Source organism: Balaenoptera acutorostrata, chromosome 6, assembly GCF_949987535.1.
Source record: "Balaenoptera acutorostrata chromosome 6, mBalAcu1.1, whole genome shotgun sequence".
NCBI lineage: Eukaryota > Metazoa > Chordata > Mammalia > Artiodactyla > Balaenopteridae > Balaenoptera > Balaenoptera acutorostrata.
Window position 1 is genome coordinate 106,345,847 of NC_080069.1, and position 25,501 is coordinate 106,371,347.

Genomic DNA, 25,501 nt, shown 5'->3' on the forward strand with positions numbered 1-25,501 from the left:
ATTTCAGGGTCCTCACTACCCCCGAGGTGAGCAATAGGAACCTCCAGAAGAGAATGACAAAGTCATCTTACTCTGGTTTTGGATTTTGAACTATTTTCTGTCTATTCTGGTGACTGTCCCGATGGTATACAGAGGCATGTTGGCATTTAACTCCCCAGAGGCAAAAGAAGCTCCTGGCAACTCTGGGCTTCTCAAAGTGGAGCCCAGGCTGTTGTGAAGAAGTGGCTCAAACCACGGAGGGGAAGAGGAGCCACTGCAAATGCAGAGATTGACAGAGGAAGAAACAACCCATAATCTAAGGGTCTGTCAGTAGGGGAATAGTTAAATAAAGAAGGTGTATGGGATTATCTCTGAGATCTATTAATAAGCAAGGAACATACACACCCCCCCCCCCAATGTGTGGAAGAGTGGGTATGTTAACCGCCACGCCAAAAGAAAAAGGTGAAAAAAAAAGAGAACATAGACTTATGTCTAATCTTATCTGTTTGTAGAGCATATTTCTGCAGTGATTCAGAAGAAAGTGGTAATACTGACTGCTTCTAGATAGAACAACTGGTGTCAGGGACACAGTAGAATAGAGACTTCACTGTATATCCTTTTTTTTTAACTTTTGAATTTTGAACCAACTGGGCCATTAAAAAATAAAATGTACGTTAAATCACCCAAACATAATATTAGCTAATATTGTTACAGTGGGCAAGGAAACTAAATACTTGACATTTATGATGTGACATGAACCTCATGGCTGACCTTGGAGTTAAATGCTATTGGCCAGATGAGGGGACTGAGGCCCGGAGGGGAAAGGAGACTTGCTCACGCTCACATAGCTGGGAAGAGGTAGAGCAGGGATCCGACTCCAGGGGATCTGCCCAGAGGCTGCAGGCTTAACCATTCGGCTACACTGCTTCTACCCACGCTCCCTGGCGCTGGGGCACTCAGGGCTGCCAGCTCATGCTCAGGGAGTGAGAGGAGAACCTGCGGCGGCTTTTACAGGGAAAAAGAGGAACAGAGAGAAGGGTTTACAAGGAGAAAGAATGAAAACACAAAAGGGCAACTTTACGAAGCTGATGAGGTAAATTGGATGTCTGCTGTGATCAAGAGTCACCTCGCCCGTCCTTGCCAAGTACCGGAGCACACGTGTGAACGTACACGCACACACCGACGCACACTTCTCTTCGGCTGTGAGACACAAGGCCCCAGAGAAAAAAATCAAAGAAAGGGCTATCCTAGAGGGCCTTTCTTTTTTCTTGTTCTTAGAAAAAAAAAAAAAAAAGCTCATGATTATTCATTTTTGCTTTAGAACTGCAGAGCCTCCAGAAAAAAAAGATCAGCAAAACAAAACCAGTGATGAGAAGTAAACTTTGAAAAGCAGTGTTTATAAACCAAGGTCAGAATCAGGCTCTGCCTCTGATCTGAAGTTCTTTTATGGGAAGCCACAGGGAAGAGGAGACAAGGACCCACGTCCCTGGGATAGGGTCTGTGTTAATAAGAAACAGGGTATTTCTTCTGGCTGAATTGCTCCACGTCTACAAATACTGAGTATGATTTCTACAGGTGGCTTCTCGGAGCTCATTAGGTCCTGAAATTTGGCATCAAAAAATACTCATCTCTGGACAACAGGAAGGTTTTGGCTAGTGTTATGCCCTTTGCCTGTCAGAGATGGCAAGTGTGTATATTCGTTGGTTATCTGTCACCTAGCCCGCTTATATTTAATAATATTAAAATAACTTGGCATTTGGGTTCTACCCCAAATCTGGTTGTGTGACCTTAGGCAAATCACTTCACCTTTTTGGGCCACGATTCTTCATACACAAACAGAAGAGTCTGGGCTACATCATTTCTCAGGTCCCTTCTACCTCTGCCTGTGGTTCTGTGATTCTTTCCCCTGGTTCCTCTGAAGCAGTGGTCTCTAGCAAATGCTCCATTTCTGTACCTGCCTCAGTTTCCTGAAGGAATTCACCCTACCTGTTGAAGGTCATTCGTTTTCTCTTTAAAGAGTCATATGAGTCTTAGTATTATCATTATAAACAGTCGTGTTATAACCATCTTTTTTCGTTCTCCTTGAAACAACTCATATTGAAAAGGATTTTCATTTCTCCTTCCAGTGCCATGTAGAGCTGCTGTGAGTATCAAATAGAATGACTGGGCCTCATGAAGAACAGCCTGCCAACCTTGCCAGCCTCCTCTTTTTTCCTTCTTGATCAGGGTACTGACTATTTCACACATAGCATTTTATAAGTAGTAATCTTTATAGGTGGAGGTACCACTTCTTCATTATTCCCTGCATAGTTTGAACATTTGACCAAAGAACAAGGAAGTATATCTCTGGATAAAACATGATAATAGGTAGAAGGAAGGGCCTTTGGAATTAAAAAAAAAAAAAGCAATGATTGTAATGACTATCTTAATGACAATAATAAAAATGTTAATAGCTCTCATTTGCTCAGCCCTTGCTGTGTGCCAGGGCCTCTGTATGGGCTTTCCATGAATTATCTCATTTAATCTTCACAACACTATAAGTAAGTGGAGTCATACTTTTTGCGTCAAGACTTAGCCATGGTCACCTAGTCTCTACTCAAGAGTCAGGATTCAAACACAAGCTTGTCTGCATCCGAAGCTCTTGTAATTTCCCAGCCCTGTGAGAAGAGGAACAGAGAACTTTTCTCTATTCTCTCCCATTTATATACGGTACCTGTTGTTGCTATAGCACTGACTGGCTGGGATCGCCTTCCACTGCTTATTCCATAGAGTTCAATTTCGTATTCAGTGGCCTCTCTGAGACCTGTTATGTCCCTGGTACGTTCGGGGGCAAGTAGGATTATTTCCAGTGGTTCAGACTGCTTTTTGGTATCTCTGATTTTGAGAACAAAGCTGTCGAAGACCCCTTCATCAGCTGTCCAGGACAGACGGAAACCGTCTGGGGTGGCATCTGAAACCAGAAGGTTGTCAACTTCCGGCTCGGCTTCTAGAGGGGGAGAAAATGGTGGAAGGAGGAGAGAGAATATCATTCAGCAGCCCATGCAATCTTCTCTCCAGTGGGGGTATCAATATGGAGTGATGCCCCAGCTCTCAGAGGTAGATGTGTCCTGAGATACCGAAAATAAAATTATCCAACACGAACATGTCTAGTAGATCTAGGAGAGGGGAAGGATGGAGTTGACACATTCCATACAAGCCAAGTGGGTGCTTGCATGTGTGAGTTTTGTCTAAAAGCAATTCTGTAAATCCACATCTGGACTCAGCAGTGGCCCCTCCCATGCATTATTAAACAAGTTCAAAGTCAGTAACTTGTTTACATTTGCTCTCTGTCCGCCAGTGGCTGAGTGCCCATGCTCTGTGAGACCTTCTTCTTTTCTTTTTGAAAAGACACATAAACCAGCATTAATGATCTGTAGAGCTGCCCGTGATGATACTACTGATTATATTTCCCTTGATCCTGAGGAAAATGGGTTTTAAAATGTTATAATGTTCTTTTTGGTCTTTTTCTTGGAGCTGCTTTACTAAAGAAGGCTCCTACTCTTGACTGGCCTGCTTTTTGTTAACCATTCAGTAAGTGTTCAGATGGTAGAACTAAGACTTGGAACCTCTTGTGCTACATACTTCAGACCCAAGGTATTATCTTGGATTGCCTTAACTAGACAAAACTCAATGTCAAGGTAAATTTAGAGCTGAATTTCCCAAAGTATACTCAGAGCAAACTATTCCTGTTTGATCATCATCCATTGTAAAATAAGTTTGGGAAACATTGCCTGGGTAAGTCCCTCTTAGAGAGAAGCATGCACATTAGAATGTTCTCTAAAGCCTTGTGGTCAAGGATCCTGTTAAACTATGTTTAACTCGGTGTTTCCAAAACTTATTTGAACATGGAACTTCTTCACTAAGTAGTACCTTTGAATATGGAGTTAGTAATCTCTAGAAAGACTTTGGGAGATACAGATTGTTGACTGTTAAAGTTGTTCATGCTATATTTCTCTAGGAATTATTAGTGTTGAGAAAATTATAGATTTAGTCTGTGTTGAAGAATCTCGATGATATTAGTGTTTACCAGTATAAGTTCACAGTTGGTTTTCCAATGACAAGCCCACCTGGGAAGTTTGTCAAGATCACAGTTGAGGCTTTGAGGTGACAAACGTGGTAAATAAGTTTTTGAAATATACTCATTGGTATATTTCTTTTGAGAAGGCTGAAATGTAGCTGGGGACCAGCCATGATGAACACAGAGGAGGGTGACGTGGAGTAAGCACACAAGAGCTACAGATAAGACATGGCCTAAAGGATTTGGGATGCCTGGTGGAAACATTTCGACCTTCTCGTATCTGGAGTGGGAGAAGGGGAGTGCTTGTTAGAGACATAAGACAAGAAAGAGTGTTGGGGGGGGTGACATAAAGAACAGGCCACATCTATGGATTAAGTAGGGAACATGGACAAGGGTGTTAAAACCATGGTGATCTCGTAGATGGATTACATGGAAGGGAACCAGGAAGAGGAGAAAATGGCTCACTTGAGCCAAAATACCTGTAACAATCTCAGCCCTCAAGGGCTTGGTTTGGTGCCCTTGGGTGAAGCCAGAGACCATGACCTCATAGCCAATGCCGGTTATGAGGCCTCTAAGCTCCAGCTTCCTCTGGGTTCCTGAAAGTGTGAATTCCTGGGGGTCCAGCAGCTTCCCAGAATCCACCACCGTTACTAGGAAGCTGTCAAAGGCATTCTCCGATGCCGTCCAGGAAACTGTGAACCCGTAGGGATTAATGTCGGAAATGGTTAGGTTTTCCAGAAGGGGCAGGGCCTCTGAAAGAAGGGAGGGGTGAAAATAACTCAGGTTAGCAGCACTGATTCTGCTGGGAAAGCACAAGTCTCCACGAACACTGATAGATACCCAATCAATCATTAAACATGTTATATACTCAGAAAGTGCATATTTCGTAAGAGCTTATTGGGTGCCAGATGATGTTGTCTTGTGTAAATCTCTCAACAAGCCTATGAGATAGATGTTATTCCCATTATACAGGTAAGAAAACTGAGCTTCAAAGAAGTTGACTGACTTGGCCAAAGTCACAGAGCCTAGTCTGTGAGAGAGCAAGGTTTTAGCTGGGTCTGACTCCAAAGGCCATGAATTTTTCCCAATAAAATCAAATATCTTGTGCTGGGTTTGGACTCCTTTGTCTATTTCCCACTAACCTGTAGTCTTGAAGGAAATCAGCTTTTTTATTTTATTTTTTAAAGTATACTTCCTTTTCGGTATACTTCGTATGTTTCTATTCCACTTCTAGTTCCTATTTTGAACTAAATTGAATAGGCCAGTTAGTGACATACATCCTCACCAGCTGAGATAAAGGGACGAGGTAAGATTTTTCATGTGTCCGAATGTAACCACTTATGATTATGGCCCAGTAAGGAATACCAAGATTTGCTAATTCTTTTGCTGTTTACTTTCCTGGATAAAGTTAGGCTCTTCAGTAAGTTCTGTCACTGTTTGTTCATTCGTTCACCAGACATCTGTGTCTCAGGCACTCTTATTTCGTAGGTGCCAAGGAATGACCTTGTATCAGCTTGGTTTCTGTCAGTACTTCCCAATTGACAAGGCTTCACATCCATCATCCTATTGAGTCCTCACAATGACACTGTAAGTAGATATTACTACCCCCTCTTCTCCCCCATGGCAGCAAAGGAAGTAGAGAGGTCAGTGATTTATCCAAGGTCACATATCCACTAGGCGGCTGAGCTGGGATCCAACCCAGATCATCTGACTCCGGGTTCAATGTTCTTTCCACACCCTAAGCCAAAGTCTAATAATCAGTCAAGCCCATGGGTGCTGGCAAGACCTGAGGCCTAAGCAGCGTTAGTGGAGAAGGTCCAGTGGCTCCCCTCTAGTAAAACAAAACACAGTCATGGTGAATGTGTTTATTTTTCATCAAAGTGGGCATGGGGATGGGAATTCCATGGCCAAGGCTGCTTTAGCCGCCATCTAGGTTAGAGCCTGCTTTTTCACTGAAGCTAAATGGAAGCATTCAAAGAGATAAATGACCTTACACTAATGCCCAGAGTCTAATCATGGAATGTAAAGAAAAATGTTTAAAAAGAGATGTTTGGTGACTGAAAGAACGAGTGAATGAATGCCCTAACCCCCTAAGCAGAGATTTAAATTTTGCTGTGGTTTGGATTTCCTGTACTTATTTTGAACCACTTGGTGTTTGTCTTGAAGCTTTTTTTTTTTTTAACCAAATAAGGATCTCCCCCAAATCATAACTCTATCAAAGACAAAGATGAAATCACATACACTGTGCAAACAGGCCTCTTTGTCTGCAAGGCAAGGGTTTCAAATTCTGTTGCAGAGCTTTGTTTAGATAAGTGGCGCCTTCTCTGATAACTGGCCTCCTTGCACTTCCATGCCATCAAAGCAGAGACTTCTGATGAAAAGGAGGGCGTTCAGTCTAATTAGTCCATCAAGGGCTTGTTATTTATAGTCCCTTATGTTCAGTTTTTTTTTTTTCTTTTCTCTTTATAAAATATGCTTCTTTTAAAATGCGGAGTCTTTTCACATCAAGGATTAGCTGAGACAATGCTGTAACTGGATCTAGGATTCCCAAGACCAGCCTCCCTTTCTTCTCTCTGTTCTATGGGAGGTCCTGCAAGAGGCTATAAATAAGGGCCTGATGGGATCCGTGGCCGGCCATGCTTCCCCTTCTGGGCACTGAAGTTCTTAGTCATGGCTACTCCTCGCCTCACCCCACTAAGGAATTACTTGTTCTGCATCTGAAGACTGAACAATTGAATTCACATTAGCTAACTGGACAGAAAGCATTAACTACTCTCTGATCTTACATGAAAACATGTAGTGTTCTCTTGAAAATAATAGGAAAGTCATGATTGCAGAGGTCTCTTGTTTCTATCTAGGCTGTTGCTTTTTTTTTTTTTTCTTTCTTTCTTTTCTTTTCATTTGTTTTTTCTGTTGCTTATTTTTAAGAACACTACTTTCCTCATATTGTTGGGAGATAGAGGAAAGGACCCAGCAACTGTAAAATGCCTCCGGGATGCTGGGCAGTTAAACTGCACCACGTCCATTTAATCCCTGAGAAAAGGCTGCCGGAGGTGCCTGTGAATATTTTCTCTTCATACATAAAGGAGTGGGGTTCAGAGAAGTTAAGAACTGGCCAAGGTTATGTAGCTAAAAAGATGTGGGAGAGGATTAGAAACCACATAGCCTGATCTCAAGATCCCCACTCTTCTAGGAAACCATGCCGCCTCTAGTTAAATATGTAATTGAACTTATTAATGTATTTTACTAATGTAGATAAATAGCAATTTATAGCAATTCAGACCTCAAGAGAGGCCTGGTTTAAAGTGAAAATCAGCCAGCAAAGTTGGTCTCCTAAAAATTATCATTAGTGGAAGGCAAGAGACTTCTAAATATTTTCTGAGGCTTTTCAGGCTAGAGATTTGGTAAATTGACGCCATTTGCAGCCTTTGCCATTGATTTAGGATAATTTCAGGAAAGGAAATAGAAAACCATTTGTTTTTGTAATTCAAAGAGAAGTAAGAAGTCGAGTTTAATGAATGGTTAAGGTTTAATTAAAATTGAGATCTATTTGCTATCTTAGATTGAACCTTCATGAATCTGTTGTAGATGTCAATCTTGAGAAGTAACTTTTTTAGAAGAAAAAGATAAATTATTATTTCCGGGGCAGGTAGTTCATGGGCTGCTTTACCTAGCATGACTTATGGACAAAATCCTGCCTTGGGCCATTTCTAACTTAGAACTCACTCTTCAGCCAGAGTCTCCAAACCGTGAATCAGACAGCCTGTAAAACTGGGCACAGAATTCCTTGGCAGTTTTATACAACTGTTGCGTCTACTGGCTCCACTTCCTAAGAGTGGCCGTGAAAGGTCTCTCTTTGCAAGAGTATTTGCTTTCTTTTCATGTAGAAGTTTACATATGGAATGAAGACTATATTTGGGGTTGAATTTCCCTTTAGAATGCCTATCCTCTTTCTTTCTTTTCCCCATTTTAGAATTATGAAGAGACAAGCGAGAACCTTTGAATGAGTACCTATCACGACAAAAGCAGTGAGGGGTCTGGTGGGGTCCCCAGCCCAGGTGGTCCCTGCCACACTAACGTCACAGCCAGTGCTCTCCAGCAAGCCCGTGATGTAAGCGTGCTGTGCGTCTCCTGAGACTGTGAACTGCTGGGGCTCGTGCAGCGAGGGAGAAATCCTAATACTGATAACAATCTTTGCAAAAGGCCCGCCTTGAGTGGTCCATGACACGTTGAAGCTGTCAGGGGTAATATTGCTAAGGATTAGCCTGCCCAACAGTGGCTCTGGCTCTGAGGGAAAGGAACATGGGCAGAGAGAATGAGAGACACATTATGAGAGGAAGCAGAGGACTTCTACAGAATGTAGCCATAGAATCTGAAAGTATCAATCCCTCCAAATATTTGCAGAAAGGTAGCGTATTAGGCTGTGTCCACACCTGCGCTGGTTATAATGTTAGAAAATATATTGCTTTCTCTGCAGGTGTGGACTTGCATTTTTTTTTTTTAAGTAGAGACGTGACCACTTGCTGGTCATGTGTGAAGAAAAGTGAAGAAGCCATTATAGCAGTAGATGAATTATTGTAAAGATGTATTAAGAGTACATTTTCTAAGGTTTGTGATGGGACACTAGCTCTGTAAGATGTTCCAAGAAAAGATAGCTTCACATTATATTGAATATTATATCTCATCCTAGAGATTCACGCAGCATACTAGCATTTTAAAGGCCTCAGAATGCTGGTTCTGTGAAGAAACCTACTTAATTTTGTTGAGCCCAGCACTTCGTAAACTTATCAATGGATACCTTTTCTGGGGAATATTCTCTGGACATGTCAAGTTGCTGGTGTGCCACTGAGCATGCCTTAGAAAATGCTACTTTGGAGTTTCCCGATTTAGTCTTCTATGATCTACTTGGATTGTAGAAATTAAAGGTTAATATCCACAGAAGAGAAATTCTTTGTAGTAGTCAAAAACCCAAATGTATGCACCATAGGAAAAGCTACATCTCACTCTAAACACCATAAAGGTGAAAATGTCCTCTATTTAAAAATTCCTGGTATATGCAGAAGTTAAAGGAAAACTTGAAGTTAGACTTTGCGTTTTCTGATTACGAAATTCACTTATTGGATAATTTGGAAAGATGGATGGTTCCACTGAGGTTAAGTTCCTCTTGTCCCTTAAAATCTAGATAATCAGTGATGAGAACAACTCATTTTTAATGTAGGGGGCCTATACTGCTAGTTTCAACTGGGATGTATATGGTCTGGCCACCTAAATGCACGTTTATCAAATAATACTAACATTAAACTAAGTTCAACCCAGACTGTATTTTAGAGAGAGGCAACAGTCCTGGAGGACTGAGATACCAGGATCAGGATTTAGGGTTGGGAAGAAGCAGGCTCTTTCTTCCAAGGACTCGGGTGTTGTTTTGCTGCAGCTCCAGTATTTGGAGGAAAGAAGGAGCTCATCTGGATAAACTTTAAGTGGACAACTGCACAGCATAACTCAATGCCATAAAGTCTCTAAGGACAAATGAATCTGGCTCAGAAGCAGAGGATAGCCGTAAGTAATGGCATGGGATTTCCTCCTTAGCAATTAGTTTGAGAAGCTAATGATGCTATAATTTTCAGGTACAGCATTGGCAAATTACCTCAACCACAGAAAAAGTGAAATCCTTCAAATGGGACTCTGTCTGCTTTTTCCTTATATTTTGCTGTGGAAGGACTCTCCCGAATTAAGGACGCACGTTAGGACTCTTTTCATGCCACCAGACAGAGACTGGCAGTGCCAAAACCCAATAAGACCTGGGTTTTCAAGGTCACCTTAACCTCTAGCTGTCTCCCAAAGGATGCAACCAAGCTGAAAAGCGAGATGCAAGAAGAAAACTCAGAGAATGGTAGTTAGGGTCCAGTCAGTGTTGCATGCAAGCTAGGGGTGTTTTTCTTTTACCACTTCTAACCCTTTGAAACAATTTCTTGTTATGTTGTCTGCTTCCAGGAAAGACAGACATTTTCAAAAACTTAATACTCTGAATGCTCACCACATGCACCAAGATTTGAACAAGATGATAGATGAAAGGAAGACTCTTGACACTTTGTGACAGATGTTAGTGGATGACAAAACATGCTTGATAGAGTAAATGTCAAAAAAGAGCAGTCTATAGGGAATGCAGACACATAAAAGTCTCAAGAACAAGATGAGACCACTGGGTCCTCTCATGTGGGACTTGGGGTGTGCTTTGGGGTCTTTTTCTCTGCATGCTAGTGACACTACTTTTAAAATCTTGGTGGAGAGAAAGAGAATGTAGATCGTTCTGACCGAGGAAACAACAATGGCATACACACCTTTGAATAAGACATGGGCAAACTTTGATTAGAAAGACCACAGGCAGACAATAATGGGAACTGGAAAAGATTATTCAAGATCAGATGAAAGGATGGTTTGGAAATTCAACCAAAGCACATCAGGTTAACTCTATACAAACAAACAGAGCAACTCCAGATGTGAGTGGGTATTTAGAAAAGAGAGGTTGACACAGAAGTTCCTTAATTTGGGGTAAGAATTTTTCTTTTTGAAGTTTTAAAGCTCTGATTTGGATGTCTCTCTCAAATTTGAGAAGGATCTGGAGGAACCAGGAGGGTGAAACATGGGTAGAGGTTGATTTTTTTGGAAGGCTCTTCAGGGGAAGTTCAAGGGAGAGTGAAGAACCCATCGTGGGAAATACCTGTGGTTGCTTGGACCATCAGGGTCTGAGCACACTGCCTGCCAATCAGCCCGTGAAGGTGGACAGTGTAATCAGAAGAAGCTTTTGAGGTTGGCGATGACAAAGCTGCGAGACGCCGCAGGCACAGAACGTACCACCATTTCCTGGAGGTGGTCAGAATTCCTAACTTCTATAAGAAAGCTATCAAAGGCAGACTCCTGAGCTTTCCAGGAGATGGACACACTGCCCGAGGTCACATTTGAGACAGTGAGGCAGCTAAGGAGAGGTTCAGCTACCAAAGCAAGAAGAAAAAAATACAAAAGTGTGTCAATTCAAAACACTATTAGAGGGACTTCCCTGGTGGCGCAGTGATTAAGAATCCGCCTGCCAATGCAGGGGACAAGGGTTCAAGCTCTGGTCCGGGAAGATCCCACATGCCACACCGTGTGCCACAACTACTGAAGCCTGCATGCCTAGAGCCCGTGCTCCTCAACAAGAGAAGCCACCGCAATGAGAAGCCCGTGCACTGCATCGAAGAGCAGCCCCCGCTCGCCGCAAGTAGAGAAACCCCGCGCGCAGCAATGAAGACCCAACGCAGCCAAAAAAACCAAAAAACAAAAAGCAAAAAAACAAAAAAAAAACACTATTAGTGGGTCAAAATCAAAACATGTAAGACTAAATCCATAAAGTTTTAGCCTTTACCCTCTGGTAAAGACACTTGCCCTTTTTTTGAAAACCAACTTGAGCCATGAGGAAGAAATATATGTGTTTGACTAATTTCCCTAGGTTTTGGTATACTTTCATCTGGCTGGGATGAGAACTAGGTATTGCTGGCTCACTGCTTTTCCTGTGGTCCACGCTGATAACACTTTGTAGTGTTACGAGGACAGACTCTCCCTCAACTGTGAGTGACTTAAATGGTAGATGCTTTTGATACTACAATGTTAACCCTTTTCTTGAATTCCCCTAGAATATGGGACCCCTTTTTGTGATCAAGAAGAAAAGACTCTCCTGTGCTTACTCCACAAATAACTTTAAATTTCAGTGTGTGATGTCTAACTTTATCTCTCGAGAGAAGGCATTGTCCAAAATGTGCTAAGAATGCTATTTTGAATGGACAAGGCTCTCCTTTCTGAATTCACATAGAATTCTCTTTTGCTGCATTCCAGAGAGCATTTCCCATAGCGTGCATGTCACAGATACCGCAGATTTAGTGAAAGCAGTTCACTCTTTTGTTGACCAAGTTCCTTATTTAAACTCTACTCTACTCTACTTTTATTTTTCCCATCTACCATTCACTGTTCTGGAAGCAAGCCAGCATGTTCTGGTCTTTTCTCCTAGAGGTGGCATTGGAATTGGAGTGGTCTGAATGGCATGACTTCCTTGTGCACTCATGTGATGAATAATCTTTGCTCTTTCTCATCACTTGCCCAATTCAGTTTCATTAAATCATTGGACTATTTGGGTGTTAGGAAGTCAAAGGCACTAGGAAGACAAAGACAGTTGGATAACACACAATATAATTTTTAAGACCTCTCTGACCAATATAGACGTCTTTCCAAGTCAAGGACAGCTCTCATCATGGCTTTTTGGCTACTGATGAGGAGAATTCTTTTCTCCAGATTCAACTTGGCATTCTGGACCAAACTACATTTTATGCTGCAAATGTCCTGGTCAGGGATAAATTAGGAAAGTCACCATCTGGGCTGCTGCTGGAAGAGAGTTATGTTAAATAGCGCTCCAGCCTAGTGTCACGGAACAGTTAGTGCCCTGTGGCCTGTGCTTCAGTGGGCAGGAAGGAGTGGCTTTGCCCTGCAAAAAAGATTCTGGAGAGAGGGTGTTAGGAGCGGGTGAACGTGCATGTACCTGTGGTGGCCGTGGTACTGATGGTTTTGATCCGATTGCTGGGAGTGAGTCCAGAGAGGTAGACAATAAAACGATTATTAGGGCGGAGCCCTGAGATGTGAGCAGTTCGTTCAGCACCAGAGATGTTATATTCCATCGTTTCCAGGAACCTATTGGAATCAATAATTTCAATGGTAAAGGTCTTGAAGGCCCCATCGGTAGCTGTCCAGGAGAGATTGAAGCCCTCAGGAGTGATGTCGGAAACATTTAAGTTTCCGATTTCAGGTTCTCCGGCTGAAAAAGGAGGGGTAGGAGAGAAGAAACAAATAAATCTCAGTTAATCATTGCGTTTGGGTTTTAAGACTGCAGTTGTTAACAGAACTATAGCTAGAAAGATCCGACAGTTCAGGCTTAGGGTGACATGAAGCGATGTTACCAATCAGTGCCAATGGGAGAGAAAAAGGGGATTTATTAAAAGAAAAATACAAAAAGGAAGGTATGGCAATTAGATTTCCCCGCTCTGGAGCTGCCACACAAGATCAGGGCCTGGCCAAGGTCTGGCGTGTGTGAGGAGACATGCCCAGTGACGGCAGCAGGACCTGTTCTGTCGAAACCCAGATGCTTCTGGGAACCACACCTCAGGGATGCTGGCCATCGGTCAAAAGATACGAGCGCTGGCGGCTTCTAGTCTCTTAAATTGCACTCAGGAGACCACGAGTACTTGGCTCCAGCCAGCAGACATCCTTTGCTTTGAGGGAGCTCCCATCTGTTCAGATGACGACTAAATAATTCTGATGCCATTACCCTCCCAAGGTGGTACCTTGAGGCTTCTGATTTTGTGACTCAAAGGGAATTGGCAATTGGTCAGTGTAATTCTTGGTATTTTCATCATACTTCTGACAAGGGCCAGCTGTTCTCATATTCTGTTAAAATAGGTTGTCTTTTCTTAACTGCTTCTACGTGGGCCAAGAAAGCTAGTACTGCATTGCCAACCAAGAGAGCTGAGCCAGGACAAGGCCGTCAGGCAACCCTGTTCGGCCAAGAAGTAACATTTTGTCTCAGAGATGATCCTACCAGTGGTTTTCCGAGCAACAGGAATAAAACATGCAGAGGGCAGGCAGAAGCAAGATTTGAAAAGCTAGTATTGTCTCTCTAGCAAGGCAGGAGAAAGACTTCCCATCCCAGGAGATCTGGTGAAACGCAGGTCAGATGGAATTATGGCCCTCCTTCCCCACAGACCGACTTGTCAGGAGCAAGAATGTTGCTATCATTATAAAGAAAAAATATATATATAAAAATACTAAGAACACCCAAACCGCAAGATCTGCAGGAAAGATCAAAAGTGGCGGGTGATTTCTTTGCCTTCTGAGAAGGGATTGTTTATGGATGTTAGATAAAAGAGCCCTGAGTCCATCCAGGGCAGCCTCAGCTGCAATTTTTAGGCATTTCAGGGTCACCATTCATGCAGCAGTTGTCTGTGCTGTGTGTTTATCTCAGCGAGAGTTACTGAAATGATTGAGGCTAAAATGCAGAGCTACGTTTTTGCTAGCATCCACTAGGACACACAGGTTTGCAGAAAGGTTTAGTTGCAATAATCATAGGAAAATGGGGCAGGCATATGCAAAACCAAACCTAACAGCCTCTGCTCAACTTCAAACCAATGGAGGCACATGGGAAGATGAAACATGGAAAGCAGTGCTGGGGAGGGCTGGGCTCTTGAGCAGGCTGCGGGAAACACTGAATGCCCTGTCACTGGCGCAGAGTGATGAGTAAACTATAATGCACCCTCCTGGGTCCGGGCTGAGCGTTTGCCATTCAAAGGCCAACAGTCCAGGGAGCAACTCTCGACTAAAAGAACAAAAAGGGCATCAGATCTTTGACATTCATAGCCCGGGACATTCTCTGCTTCAAATGCTGCTGTGTGTACTTCTGCTAATGAATGGCTTGTTCTTTGGTACTGTCTCCAGTCATAATTGTGTGATTTTTTTGTTTTTTTTTCTTTTTTGGTCTAGCTATTTGCTAATTTGATGTTCTAACAGTGACTGAGTATCTGAGAGAATTGCCCAGAGGAGGAGGGTAATTCAGTTCCCTTATTATACTCAGTGCATTTTAAAGAAACATTTAAATTAAAACATTTTGAAATGCAAGAACCGCGTGCCCATACCCTTGAGGGATCTGGGATAGTAAAGCACCATTTGCAACTAGCAAAAAGACTCTCTGAGGTAAATAATGTGTGCTCCACCAGAACTCACACATCGGAAGGGTCGGCTTTTAGTTATATCCAAGCACTGGAGAAAAGAGTTAAGACCATCAGGCTGTCTTGTGAAACGGAAAGCCATCCTTTAGAAGAGATGTAGTTATAGGATTGGATAGGTAAGGTCTGGGAGAGGCTAGAGGCTAGAGGTCAGAAAAGGTAATGTCTGCACGTTCATTCTTGAGATGTCAAAGGCATCTGGACCAAGGCACAGCCCCTAGGGAGGTGTGTGAGCGTGCAAGTTCAGTAGCCGATGGGCACATGGAAAGGATTTAGATATGGACACACGCCTCTTGGAGAGAAAGCATCATGGACAGGGAGAGGAAGGTACCTGTGGAGGCCTCAGCAGAGAGCACTGGTGTCCTATAGCCCCGGATCACCCCGTAGATGGTGACTGTATAAGGGGTGGCGGCCTTGAGGCCCTGGACGTCCACAGCCCGCAGGCTGCCGGGCACCGTGAGGTTCTGAGCCGCCTCCACCCTGTTGGCCTCCTGCACCTGAATGACAAAGTGCTCAAAGGCCTGGTCAGCTGTGGTCCAGTTGAGTTTGAGGCCATCCCAGCCAGCCTCGGTCACGACTAAGTGTCCCAGCTGGGGGAGCTCCGCTGAAGAAGGACAGAGAGGAATTTGTCAGTTCTGCAAACGGAAAACGAAGAAAGCAAACGTCCCACAGCCCAGCTCTAGGGAAGAAAGAAAGGGGCAAGAGATTTTCTTGTGTTTGTGTGTGTGGTCATTCTTGGTCTCGGGGAATTTCCTGTTTGAACTGCGGTAATCTGGCCACAGCTTTCTTCAGGAGTTGAAGATGGTCAGAAAGGGGAACATCTACATTGTTCATCCTTGAGGTGGCAGTGCCGTCACGACCCCTGACAACCCACTGCTGGGAGGTCTCTGAGGGTCATGCATGACTAGCACCCTCAAGGCCCATGGAAAATGTGGGATTGTGGGTCAGGGTAAGAGAAGTAGGAGTTGGTGAAAAGTACAGGCTCTGGAGGCAGAGGGGCCTTGGTTAGAATTCCAACACCAGTGTTCGCTAGCTGCGTAGTCTTGGGCATGTCACCCAGGTCATCTCTGAGACTTGTGCTCCGCATCTTCAATTGGAGCTGACAGTACCATTTCACTGGAACGTGTGATGATTGGATGATAATATTTATAAACCTCTGAGTTTATACCTGACACATACCTGACATCACACCTGATACACAGTGAGGACCTGGTAAGCGGCAGCCTAACAGATACACAGCTGTTCCTTGGTACCCTTGGGGGATGGGTCCAGGACCCCCATAGATAACAAGCTGAGGATGCATATAAAATGGTGTAGTATTTGCATATCACCTATGCACACCCTCCTGTATACTTTAAAAAATCATCTCTAGATTACTTATAATACCTAATGCAATGTAAATGCTATGTGTGTAGTTACCAGCACATGGCAAATTCAAGTTTTGCCTTTTGGAGCTTCCTGGAATTTTTTTCCGTGTATTTTCTATCCTCAGTTGGTTGGCTCTGAGAATGCAGAGCTGTGTGTCACTGTTTGGATGTTTCTCCTTGGAACTTCTTGGTCACGTGGGAGAGGATTACCTGCTTCGTCTCATTACTAGACTTTGGAGAGATCACCTCATTGCTGGCCACAGGCTGTCTGACTGGGTGTATAAAGCATGTGCTGAATCAGGTTTGGACAAGTCTGATGTTTTATCTCTGGACTTTTCTCATCTTTCAGAGATCAAAGTTTCTGTACTGTACTGGATTCTTGGCTTCACGTTTTCCCTCTCCCCTTCTCCTGATAGCACTTTGTGTCTGATTGAAGAATGTCTGCGTCACAAACAAGGCTGTTTGTGCCTACTCTTCATTAAAAGTGATTATGTTTTGCTCAGCAAATGGTGCAGAGCAGGACCCACCGTTCATTTTTCTACAAGGTAGGAAGGAAATTTAATGTAGTCATTGCTGATTTAGAGAGTTTGGGTTCTGGATATGGAAACACTCACTACTTAGTGGAATCCTGCTCAGGGTTAAGTGCAATCTCCCAGCCTCTCTTTTTAAGGCTGAAGTGGCCATGGATTTGAAGTCAGAAAAGAAAATATCTGCAAGACTTCCCCCAGAAAGAGTATGAGATATTCCAGGATTCAGTGCACAAGGAGAGTCTGGGCAAACTTGACCTTTTAGAGGGGCTGTATTCAAACTGTAGTACTGGTCCTTTTATGGAAGAACTGGGTTGGGGACATGGGTGCGGGCAGCCCTCTCCTCCTTCATATAGTGGGGTTCCTTGTAAGATTTCACGTGCAAAAGGAATTTGCTACTAAAAACAAAAAGTTTACAAACTACAGATGCGGATCATTAGCACCCTGCTCCCAGATCCCACGTGTCTCAAAGGCCCCTTTTGCTCTTGTTTGGTTTGACAATATTCTGGGAAACACAGGCCATTGATAATCTGGCCAGTTTAGGTGTATTGCAACATTACTTTTCTTATTTGGGGAATTGTGTGTAGTTTCTAGCAAGGACCAGGTTTATTTGGTATGTATGAGCAAGGACAACAATTCATTTGATTAGGTTATTTGGGCGGCATTTTCAAAACACAGTATGTGTAGAGAAGGGCATGGGCTTAGGGCCCAGCATAAAAACCCTGTTCCCCCAAATCAGGCTCATTTTCCCATGGCCTTTTTTAAAGTTGTTTCTAGAAACCGCATGACCAGCACAGAGTTTTCTATAACAGATGGGGTTGCACATCTTCAGGGGACAAATTGAGATGAATTGTTTTTCCTCTCCAAACTGAATCAAAAACTTTGAAGTCAAACACGACTCTCCCTTCTTAGAAATAGCCCTGCCTTGAGGATGTGTTAAGGAGAGAGAGACTTGGCTAACTTGAACAGAAGATGATAGATCATTTCAAAGGTTATTCTGTGGAGGTCTGACTACCAGATGGATGGCAGTAAGTGACTCTGAGGCCACTCATGGTAAGATTTCTCTAGAAAGTTCTGACCTTATTCTTGTGTCACAGCCCTACTGTTTATGCTATTTATATTATGATATGTTGCTATCTGATACATTTAGCTATTTGGCATTCAAAATGTACTACAGGAGGGGTGCTTTGCTATGTACTTTCGTTCATTATCTCATTTACTGCTCATGACAGTGTTCTGAGGTAGGAGTATTATCTCTGATTTGAAGGTGAGAAATGAAGGCTCAGAGGTGTACAATGAGATACCCAAGAATATTCGGCCAGACAGGTGGAATTCCAACCCACACCCTCTGGAGTTAGAGCTTGTGTTCATGCTGCCTGCCAACAGCTTTGAGAGAGGGCCCTGATACATGGGGAATTTTCTCTATTCCAATGAATTGGCTGACACAATCAGGTCCCTGGTCTGGGAGGAGGGTCGTATACCTGTGATGACCTCCACAGCAAGGGGTTGAGTGCTGCGGCCCCTGACCTTGCCACGCAGGGTGATTGTATAACGGGTACCAGCCCTGAGGCCTGGGATTTCCGCGGAGCACAGGCTGCCAGGAACCGTGAGACTGCGAGCTTCTTGGGCCAGGTCAGCCTCCCGGATCTCAATGACAAACTGCTCATAGATCCCATCTGGGCTGGTCCAGTCCAGTCTGAGGGCATCCCAGCTAACCTCAGTCACCGTGAGGTTCCCCAGATCTGGAACCTCCTCTGCATAAGAAGACAGAGTTGCTGAGTTACTAAAAAAGGCAGTTGCACGCTGGGACTCAGGCGAGATGGCATTTTGGTTGAGGTTGGGGTGAGTTGTCTGGTTAGTGTTGATCACAGATGCGTGATTTACAGCAGGTGTTGAGGACACTCTAATTGTTGGCACTAAAGCCAGGGCTTTCCTAGTCAGCCTTTGGAAATGAGACATAGTTCTCAGAATTGTTCACAGCTTCCATTCTTGACATACAGATGGTGCTCTGGGGAGTCCTCTGATGCATTCTGAAAATGAGCTCAGATCAACGTTTTTATTTTCCCACTCGCAGAGTGCGCTTTCCAACTTCTTAGCTATTACGACTGAAACTTGCTTTAAAAGAAAAGTCACCTCAATTTATATAAAAGAGGAGTAGGTGGAACTTTCCATGGAATTGGCTACCATGCTAGGACTAGGGCTTGGCCAAATAAGGGACAGGACCTTTGTAAGGAAGCAGGGATGATTCACCGGTATTCCCCACTGGGGTAAGGGCTGAACCCAGTTTAGAGCAGGGAAGAGCGTTGATCCCTCCTGAGCAGAGACAGTGGGAGGAAACAAATTAATGAAGTCGTCTAGAATACCTGTCAAGACTTCAACAGAGAGAGGGGTTGTGCTGAAGTCCCGAGTCACCCCGCGGATGGTGACGCTATAGTGAGTGGCTGCCTTGAGCCCAGGCAGGTCCACGGACCTCAGTCCTCCCGGGACAGTGAGGTTTTGGGCTGCCTCGTCTGTGTCAGTTTCCTGCACCTGAATGAGAAACTGCTCGTAGGCTCCTTCCGGAGCCGTCCAGTGGAGTTTGAAGGCATCCCAGCCCACCTCGGACACCGTGACCTCTCCCAAACGGGGAGCTTCTCCTGGAGAAGGACAAAGAACCAGTTTAATGATCAAATCACACACCAAGATCCAGGGACTCCTTAATGAAAGAACAGGCTTTATATTACTTTTTAAAAAAAAAAAAAAGTGACTTTCTTTAGATAACCACGCAGCTTCCTAAATTTGAGAAATAGAGCCAAGGGGGTGAGGCGTAGGAAAACATTTGTGATCTTATTTCATTAAGGAATTGCCCTAGCCTCTGGCAGACAAAGAGATTATTATTATTTTTTTCCTTCTGAATATCATGCCTTAACATCCCTCACCAGGAGGGAGCCTGTTTGTGAAGCCAAAGGTCCCTGCCATTGGGGCTGTGTGTATAGTCCCCAGGCTGGGCTAGGCACAGCCCCAGAGGCTGTGGTGCACATGGGGTGCAGTGTGAAAGCTACCCCAGGAGTTGTGCGGCTTGATTTCTCCCCATCATTAGGCACCATAGTGCTATAACTTAAGGTACTCAAGTCTATTCAAAAACGAGTTGCGTCTGATTATCCTTGGGCAGGTTCCTGTTGGGAGAAACAGAAGCTATAGACAGAAAGGTAAGAGGTACCTGTGGAGGCCTCAGCAGAGAGCACTGGTGTCCTATAGCCCCGGATCACCCCGTAGATGGTGACTGTATAAGGGGTGGCGGCCTTGAGGCCCTGGACGTCCACAGCCCGCAGGCTGCCGGGCGCCGTGAGGTTCTGAGCCGCCTCCACCCTGTTGGCCTCCTGCACCTGAATGACAAAGTGCTCAAAGGCCTGGTCAGCTGTGGTCCAGTTGAGTTTGAGGCCATCCCAGCCAGACTTGGTCACGGTGAGGTTTTCCATTTCAGGGGCGTGGTCTGAATAATGACAGAGACGGGGTCAGTTAAATCATTCCTGAAATGCTTTCCATCTGGGAACTCAGAAATGGCAAACCCGCTGCCAATGCTGTGAGACCATGGGGGCCCCAGGGCCACCTGCATCCCTGGGCCACGCTGTCGCCATCAAAACACCAACAGAAAAATCAACAGAATACTTATTTTGCCTTGCTGTGTATTTGGGTTTGTCTTTTGAATACGGTGTTTTTCTATTGACCAGTGTCCTGTGGATTTGGAAAATGCTACAGGTCTGTGTTAGTACTGCTCTGGGCTGCAGTTTCCACTTTGGAAAGCGGTTCTCATCCTAAAGGTGAGATCATAGGAACAGCCTTCGGCTACTCTTGGGATTCTTGGTCTGAGCCGTCCAGCCTTCTGTATTTTGAGGAAATTGGTCCTCTTAGATTCTCTTCCTTTCCGTGCTTCCTGAATCTCTCCTGGAAGGCATGTTTTATAGTCTCTTTATGTTGGGATTTTTGTCAGTTTCTGGGGCTCAAATCAGTTTACATAAACCACTTCAGAAAGATCAGAGATAAATTAACACAGTACAAGTAAGGCTGTCCTGAGGAAGTCACTGAGTCTTTGCAAAGCTGCCCCTCATTGGATAGAAAGAAAGACTGAGGCCCTGGGAGAAATAGCTTATTAAGCTCAATTAAAACTTGCCGTCTTTATTCATCTCTAGGATGAGCAAATCACAGAACACTCACTTGTCTGAATATGCCTTCAAGGTGATAATTTGCCCAGGGCTGAACCTAAATGGACTTTGCATCACCTAGGAAGAAAGGATTTTCTCTGGAAACAGATCCTCTAAACAACAGAGTAAGAACTGCCTTGAGCTCATTTAGATGAACAAATTGTTTCTCTCTATATGCCTCACATTGGCTGCTCATTTCAAATCAGTCCTATCATCTGTCCATTAAAGCAGACATCTCACTTGAAAATCTTAGCTTGCAGTTGGATAGAAGATATCCTTTCAGAGGGGAAAATGTTTCTTTTCAAGAATCTGTTTGATTCAGACTTTTCTACATTCTGGGGAAGGTTCTTCCTAATTGTTTCATTTTGGCAAAGCTGACGCTCCTTCAAATCCTGTTTGATCTAGAACAGCGGTCTGCCAACTATGATCTGAGGGTCAAATCCAGCCTGCTGCCTCTCTTGGTAATAAGTGAGCTGACAACAGTTTTAAAATTTTTAAATGGTTGGAAAAATCCAAAGAAGAATACTTCATGACAGATGAAAGTATATGAAATTCAAATTTTGATGTCATAAGTAAAAATCTCATTGGAACTCAGCCGTGCCCGCACATTTACATATTGCTGAAGGCTGCTTATGTGCTGCAGTGGCGCAGTAGAGGAGTTGAGACAGAGACCATATGGCCTGAAAAGTCTAAAATATTTATTGTCTGGCCCTTTCAGAAAATGTTTGCCATACCTGACCTTGACCTTCATTCTACAGAGTCCTCATTCAACCCAAATCTGTGTCCCGGAGCCCTTATCCAAGACCCCATGGCAGTTCTTAACCACACAAACATGGTCTAGGTGAGAAAAAGAGGACCCCAAGCTCCAAGTGATGTATCTACTTGTGGGGAAAGAAAGGGAAAAAGATCAGCTATCTTTTAACCCAGTGGCCCTTGTGAGGCCAGGAGCAGTGCTCCAGTTGTAGCAATTATCTCCTTGACCTTGGGGTTTTAGCACAGCTAAAGTCAGGAGTGTGTCCTTTTCAAATATTCCAAGAGCCCTCGTGCATGAAGAGCCATCAGACAAAAACCAATCTAAGCCAAACTGTAAAGTGAAGGAAATCAATTCTGTGGCCCATAAACTCTCCTTTCTATCCCACTTTCTTATTTATTTTCTCCTGCTGCTGTCAAAGCTTCTTGTCAAGAACTTAGCTGACATTGATAGTTGACCCCCCTTGTGTGAATTAAGTCAGTGTTTCCTCTCAGGTAACTGCCTTTTAAGTTCTTTCTCTAATTATGATATAAAGCATATTTTTTTCCATGAAAGAGATTTCAGGTACCAGGTTGCAAGAGATGTGGGGAGAATTACCTATCTGGGGGAGGGAGGGGTTATGGAGGGGTTACAGATTGTCTATTAAGATGTTGTAGTAAAGATGGTTGGAGAGAGGAGGAGATCCACATTAGAAAATGTCTCTTCCTCATGAGAACCATTTTTTTCTTTAAATCAGCTTTTTTATATGCCACGGATACTTTATACAATGTCCTTCACATCCTGCTTCATCTCTTCTTACAGTGGATAGAGTAATTTTCATAAAATGTCACGTGGCTCAGTAAATGGTAATAGTCATGGTGATGATACTTCCACCAAAATTTTTGGCTATTCTTCCATTTTTTTTTTTTTTTTTTTTTTGTGGGGAGGGGGTTAGGCAGATCAAGAAAAAAAAATCAGTTATATTTAGTGCTGTGACTGTGACCACTGCTGGGTGGGTGCTTTTGGTGCCCGACCCAAAACCCTTCACTAAACAAATGCTAGACAGATAAGTAAAAGGTGTAACTTCAATGATTAAAATCAGTAGATAAATTAAAGGGAGGCGGGTAAGAATTATGAAAAGAGAGGGAAAAACGTGAATAAAAATACAGCAGACAACAATTGAGATTGAGACCAGAGGCTTCACATCAATGCGGACTCTGCATTTCAATAGCAAATGACACACTTGTGGGCTTGCTGCCCCAGAAGCCCCGTGTTTCCGTTGTATAGTTCCATACTGAATTTCTTGGCCTTTCTTTATGAAAAGGCTGTTGTCTTTTTCTTCCAGCTGTGCACTGGCATCTACCCTCTGAACAATGCCAGTGGGCCTGGGAAATCAGAATTTCAAAATCCCATTTCTGTGCTCATGGTGAGTTGACCAGCTGGCCTGGGGGAATTTCTGGCTGTGCCAACTTTAAATCTTTGGATTTCCACCGTCTTGTAGATGGTAATTACCAAGTGCTGACTGATGAGGAATCCACTTTTAGTGGTCACCGATGGCAGAGAGAGTGATTCTCCAACAGCAGCAGGATGGCCAAATTCAAGCCTCAGGACCCCTGAGGGTAGATTAAATTGCTTGGATCTCATCTTGTAAAGTTAATTGAAATTAAAAGCCTTGCCTGCCTTAAAACTTTCTGGTGACTCTTCACACTGTCAAGAATGAAACCCAAGCCCCTCAGCATGATATTCACTGCCTTTTGTAGATGGTACTGATAATGTCTGTAACCTTGTACCCTGTTATCCCCAGCTCCATCATACAGCAGGACTGTATAGCTGGTGTTTCACTAACATAAAGTTTCTCATGCCTTTGAGCTTCTCACCTACTGTTCCTCCAGCTGGAAATGTCGTTACTCCCTTCTCCACTTGCCCAACTCATTTTCCTTTTTTAGGATTCAGCCAAGTATCACGTCTTCCAAAAAGCCTTCTCTGATACGCTGCCTTCACCTTGCTCAGGTCTGGGATGGGTATCTGCCTCTGTGCTCCTGTAGCTTCCCACACTTTCCTCTAAGCAGACTAGTTACGTTCCTATAATTTTGGTTTTGGTCCTCTCATTCTCACTGCAATGTGCATCATTTCCTGAGTGGAGGGGTTGTGTCTTTCTGTTCTCTATACCAGCGCTGCCTGACCCATGGCAGGTAAGAAATAAATACTTGTTGGATGGATAAATATTTGACTAAATTTCAGTTTGCTCCGTGAGAAAATCAAAATGGAAAATCAGGGCAGAATGTCTTCTATTACTTGCAGCTGTGGCTAAAAGCAAAATTCCACCTCTCTGCTTCCCAAACCCTTGAGAATTACTGGGGTATCACTGTCAAGCCGTACGCGGTGTGGGAGGATGCTTTATCGGCCTTGTGTTTCTGCATGTCCTCCTTGCTTTATGTCCCTTCCTGCTCAAAGAAAATCATGGCCTCCACTTCAAGCAGGGTTTTGTTGAGTTTATTAGAATACAGATATGGGGCCGGAGGCGGAGATGCCTGGCCCATACTTATTTTGTTCAATGCTAACAGGGATAGTACCTTTTTTCTTTCTTTCCTTCCTTTCTCCCCCCTCTGTCCCTTTCTCCTTCCCCCCATCCTTCCTTCTTTCTTTCCTTCCACTTTTATCCAGAGTAAGCTTAATTAAAGACTCCAGGAGAATGACTTCCCTTCCCTTAATCCTTAAGAGAGAGAATTTGGGCCTTTAATACAGAGGTGAAAGAAAAAGACCAGAAGATTCAGTGGAAATACTGTCTCTGGAGGAGCTGGAGTCCCCAGATGCTCATGAAGCATATGCCACGTGTTTGGCTGTGTTCAAGGCACTGGGGCTGCAGCCAGTGAAGGAGACAGAGTCCTTTCTGGCTAGAAGTAGGAGGCAGGCCATAGGTAAGTAAACCAACTAGTGAGTGGTATCAGGCAAGTGTCATGAGGAACTCTGGAGCAGCATGAAGGGGTAAGTCAGGATAGGGCACCATTTTAGACTGGTTGACAGAGAGGTCTTTTGAGATGAGACTTGAGCTGAATGAAATGAGGGAGGTGCTGGGTGTAGAACTGGGAGAAGAGTGGTATCTAGGCAGCAGGAGTAGCATGTGCAAAGGCCCTAAGGTAGGAGCAGGCTTGGCATACTTAAGGAACAGCGAGACGGCCAGGGTGACCACAGTGAAATGAGCAAGGGGACAAGTAGTGGGAGTGAGGCCAGAGAGATGGGAAGGACCAGACTCTGTAGGGCTGTGTAGCCTGTGATAGGGTCTTTGCATTGTATTTCAGGTGTGATGGGCATACTTTTAACTTGGTGCTGCATCAAGGAAAAGGCTTGCGCTTTGGCTCAATGCCATGGCTAGAGCCCTGGAATTCTCTGGGAAGAATGCTTTGGGGCAGCCAATTTCACATCTTCTCTGTAAAACCCACAGACAATGAGCGACACTTTCCAGACTTCTGCTATTAAGAATCGAGTAACGCAGAGCTGGGAATCCCTTTCTTCTGACATTTGAACCTACAACCCTTTGACATTTCAGGACTCATAACCACATGGTACATTCCTCTAAGCGCTCCCACTTTTCCTGTTTCTTTTTTCTCCCCATGTGTTTACCAAGGCCAGGTGCCTGGACTTCTGCTTCTTTATGTCTTCTACAACATAGTCCTGCTTGCCTCTTCTGTGTCTGTCCAAAAACTTCTTCCCATGTTAAGCCTATCCTGATGCTCAGAAGGCATCCCTTGCTCCCACTGCACCCCACACCCCTAGTTACAGCAAGTGAAGGCGTCTGTTTGCTGGATAGTTACCTCCTTGGAAGCACAGACTTGTCTTCATTGCTGTAGTATCCCCAGGACTTAG

The 25,501-nt window shown here is 44.0% G+C and overlaps 1 protein-coding gene across 5 annotated transcripts in view; it reads right to left on the bottom strand.

The window, feature by feature from the left end:
* TNC (tenascin C) overlaps positions 1 to 25,501 on the bottom strand; it is a 92,184-nt gene that overhangs the window by 21,958 nt on the left and 44,725 nt on the right. For 2 of the 5 annotated variants that reach the window (XM_007178136.3, XM_057548239.1), the window contains exons 11-17: positions 19,926 to 20,198; positions 19,090 to 19,362; positions 18,208 to 18,480; positions 15,164 to 15,436; positions 12,600 to 12,872; positions 4,516 to 4,788; positions 2,693 to 2,965 (exon numbers count right to left, since the gene is read on the bottom strand). In XM_007178136.3, the coding sequence (XP_007178198.2) occupies positions 2,693 to 2,965; positions 4,516 to 4,788; positions 12,600 to 12,872; positions 15,164 to 15,436; positions 18,208 to 18,480; positions 19,090 to 19,362; positions 19,926 to 20,198 (1,911 nt within the window). The remainder of the gene's footprint in view (positions 1 to 2,692; positions 2,966 to 4,515; positions 4,789 to 12,599; positions 12,873 to 15,163; positions 15,437 to 18,207; positions 18,481 to 19,089; positions 19,363 to 19,925; positions 20,199 to 25,501) is intronic. The other 3 variants (XM_028165425.2, XM_057548240.1, XM_028165426.2) reach the window with 3 other exon arrangements.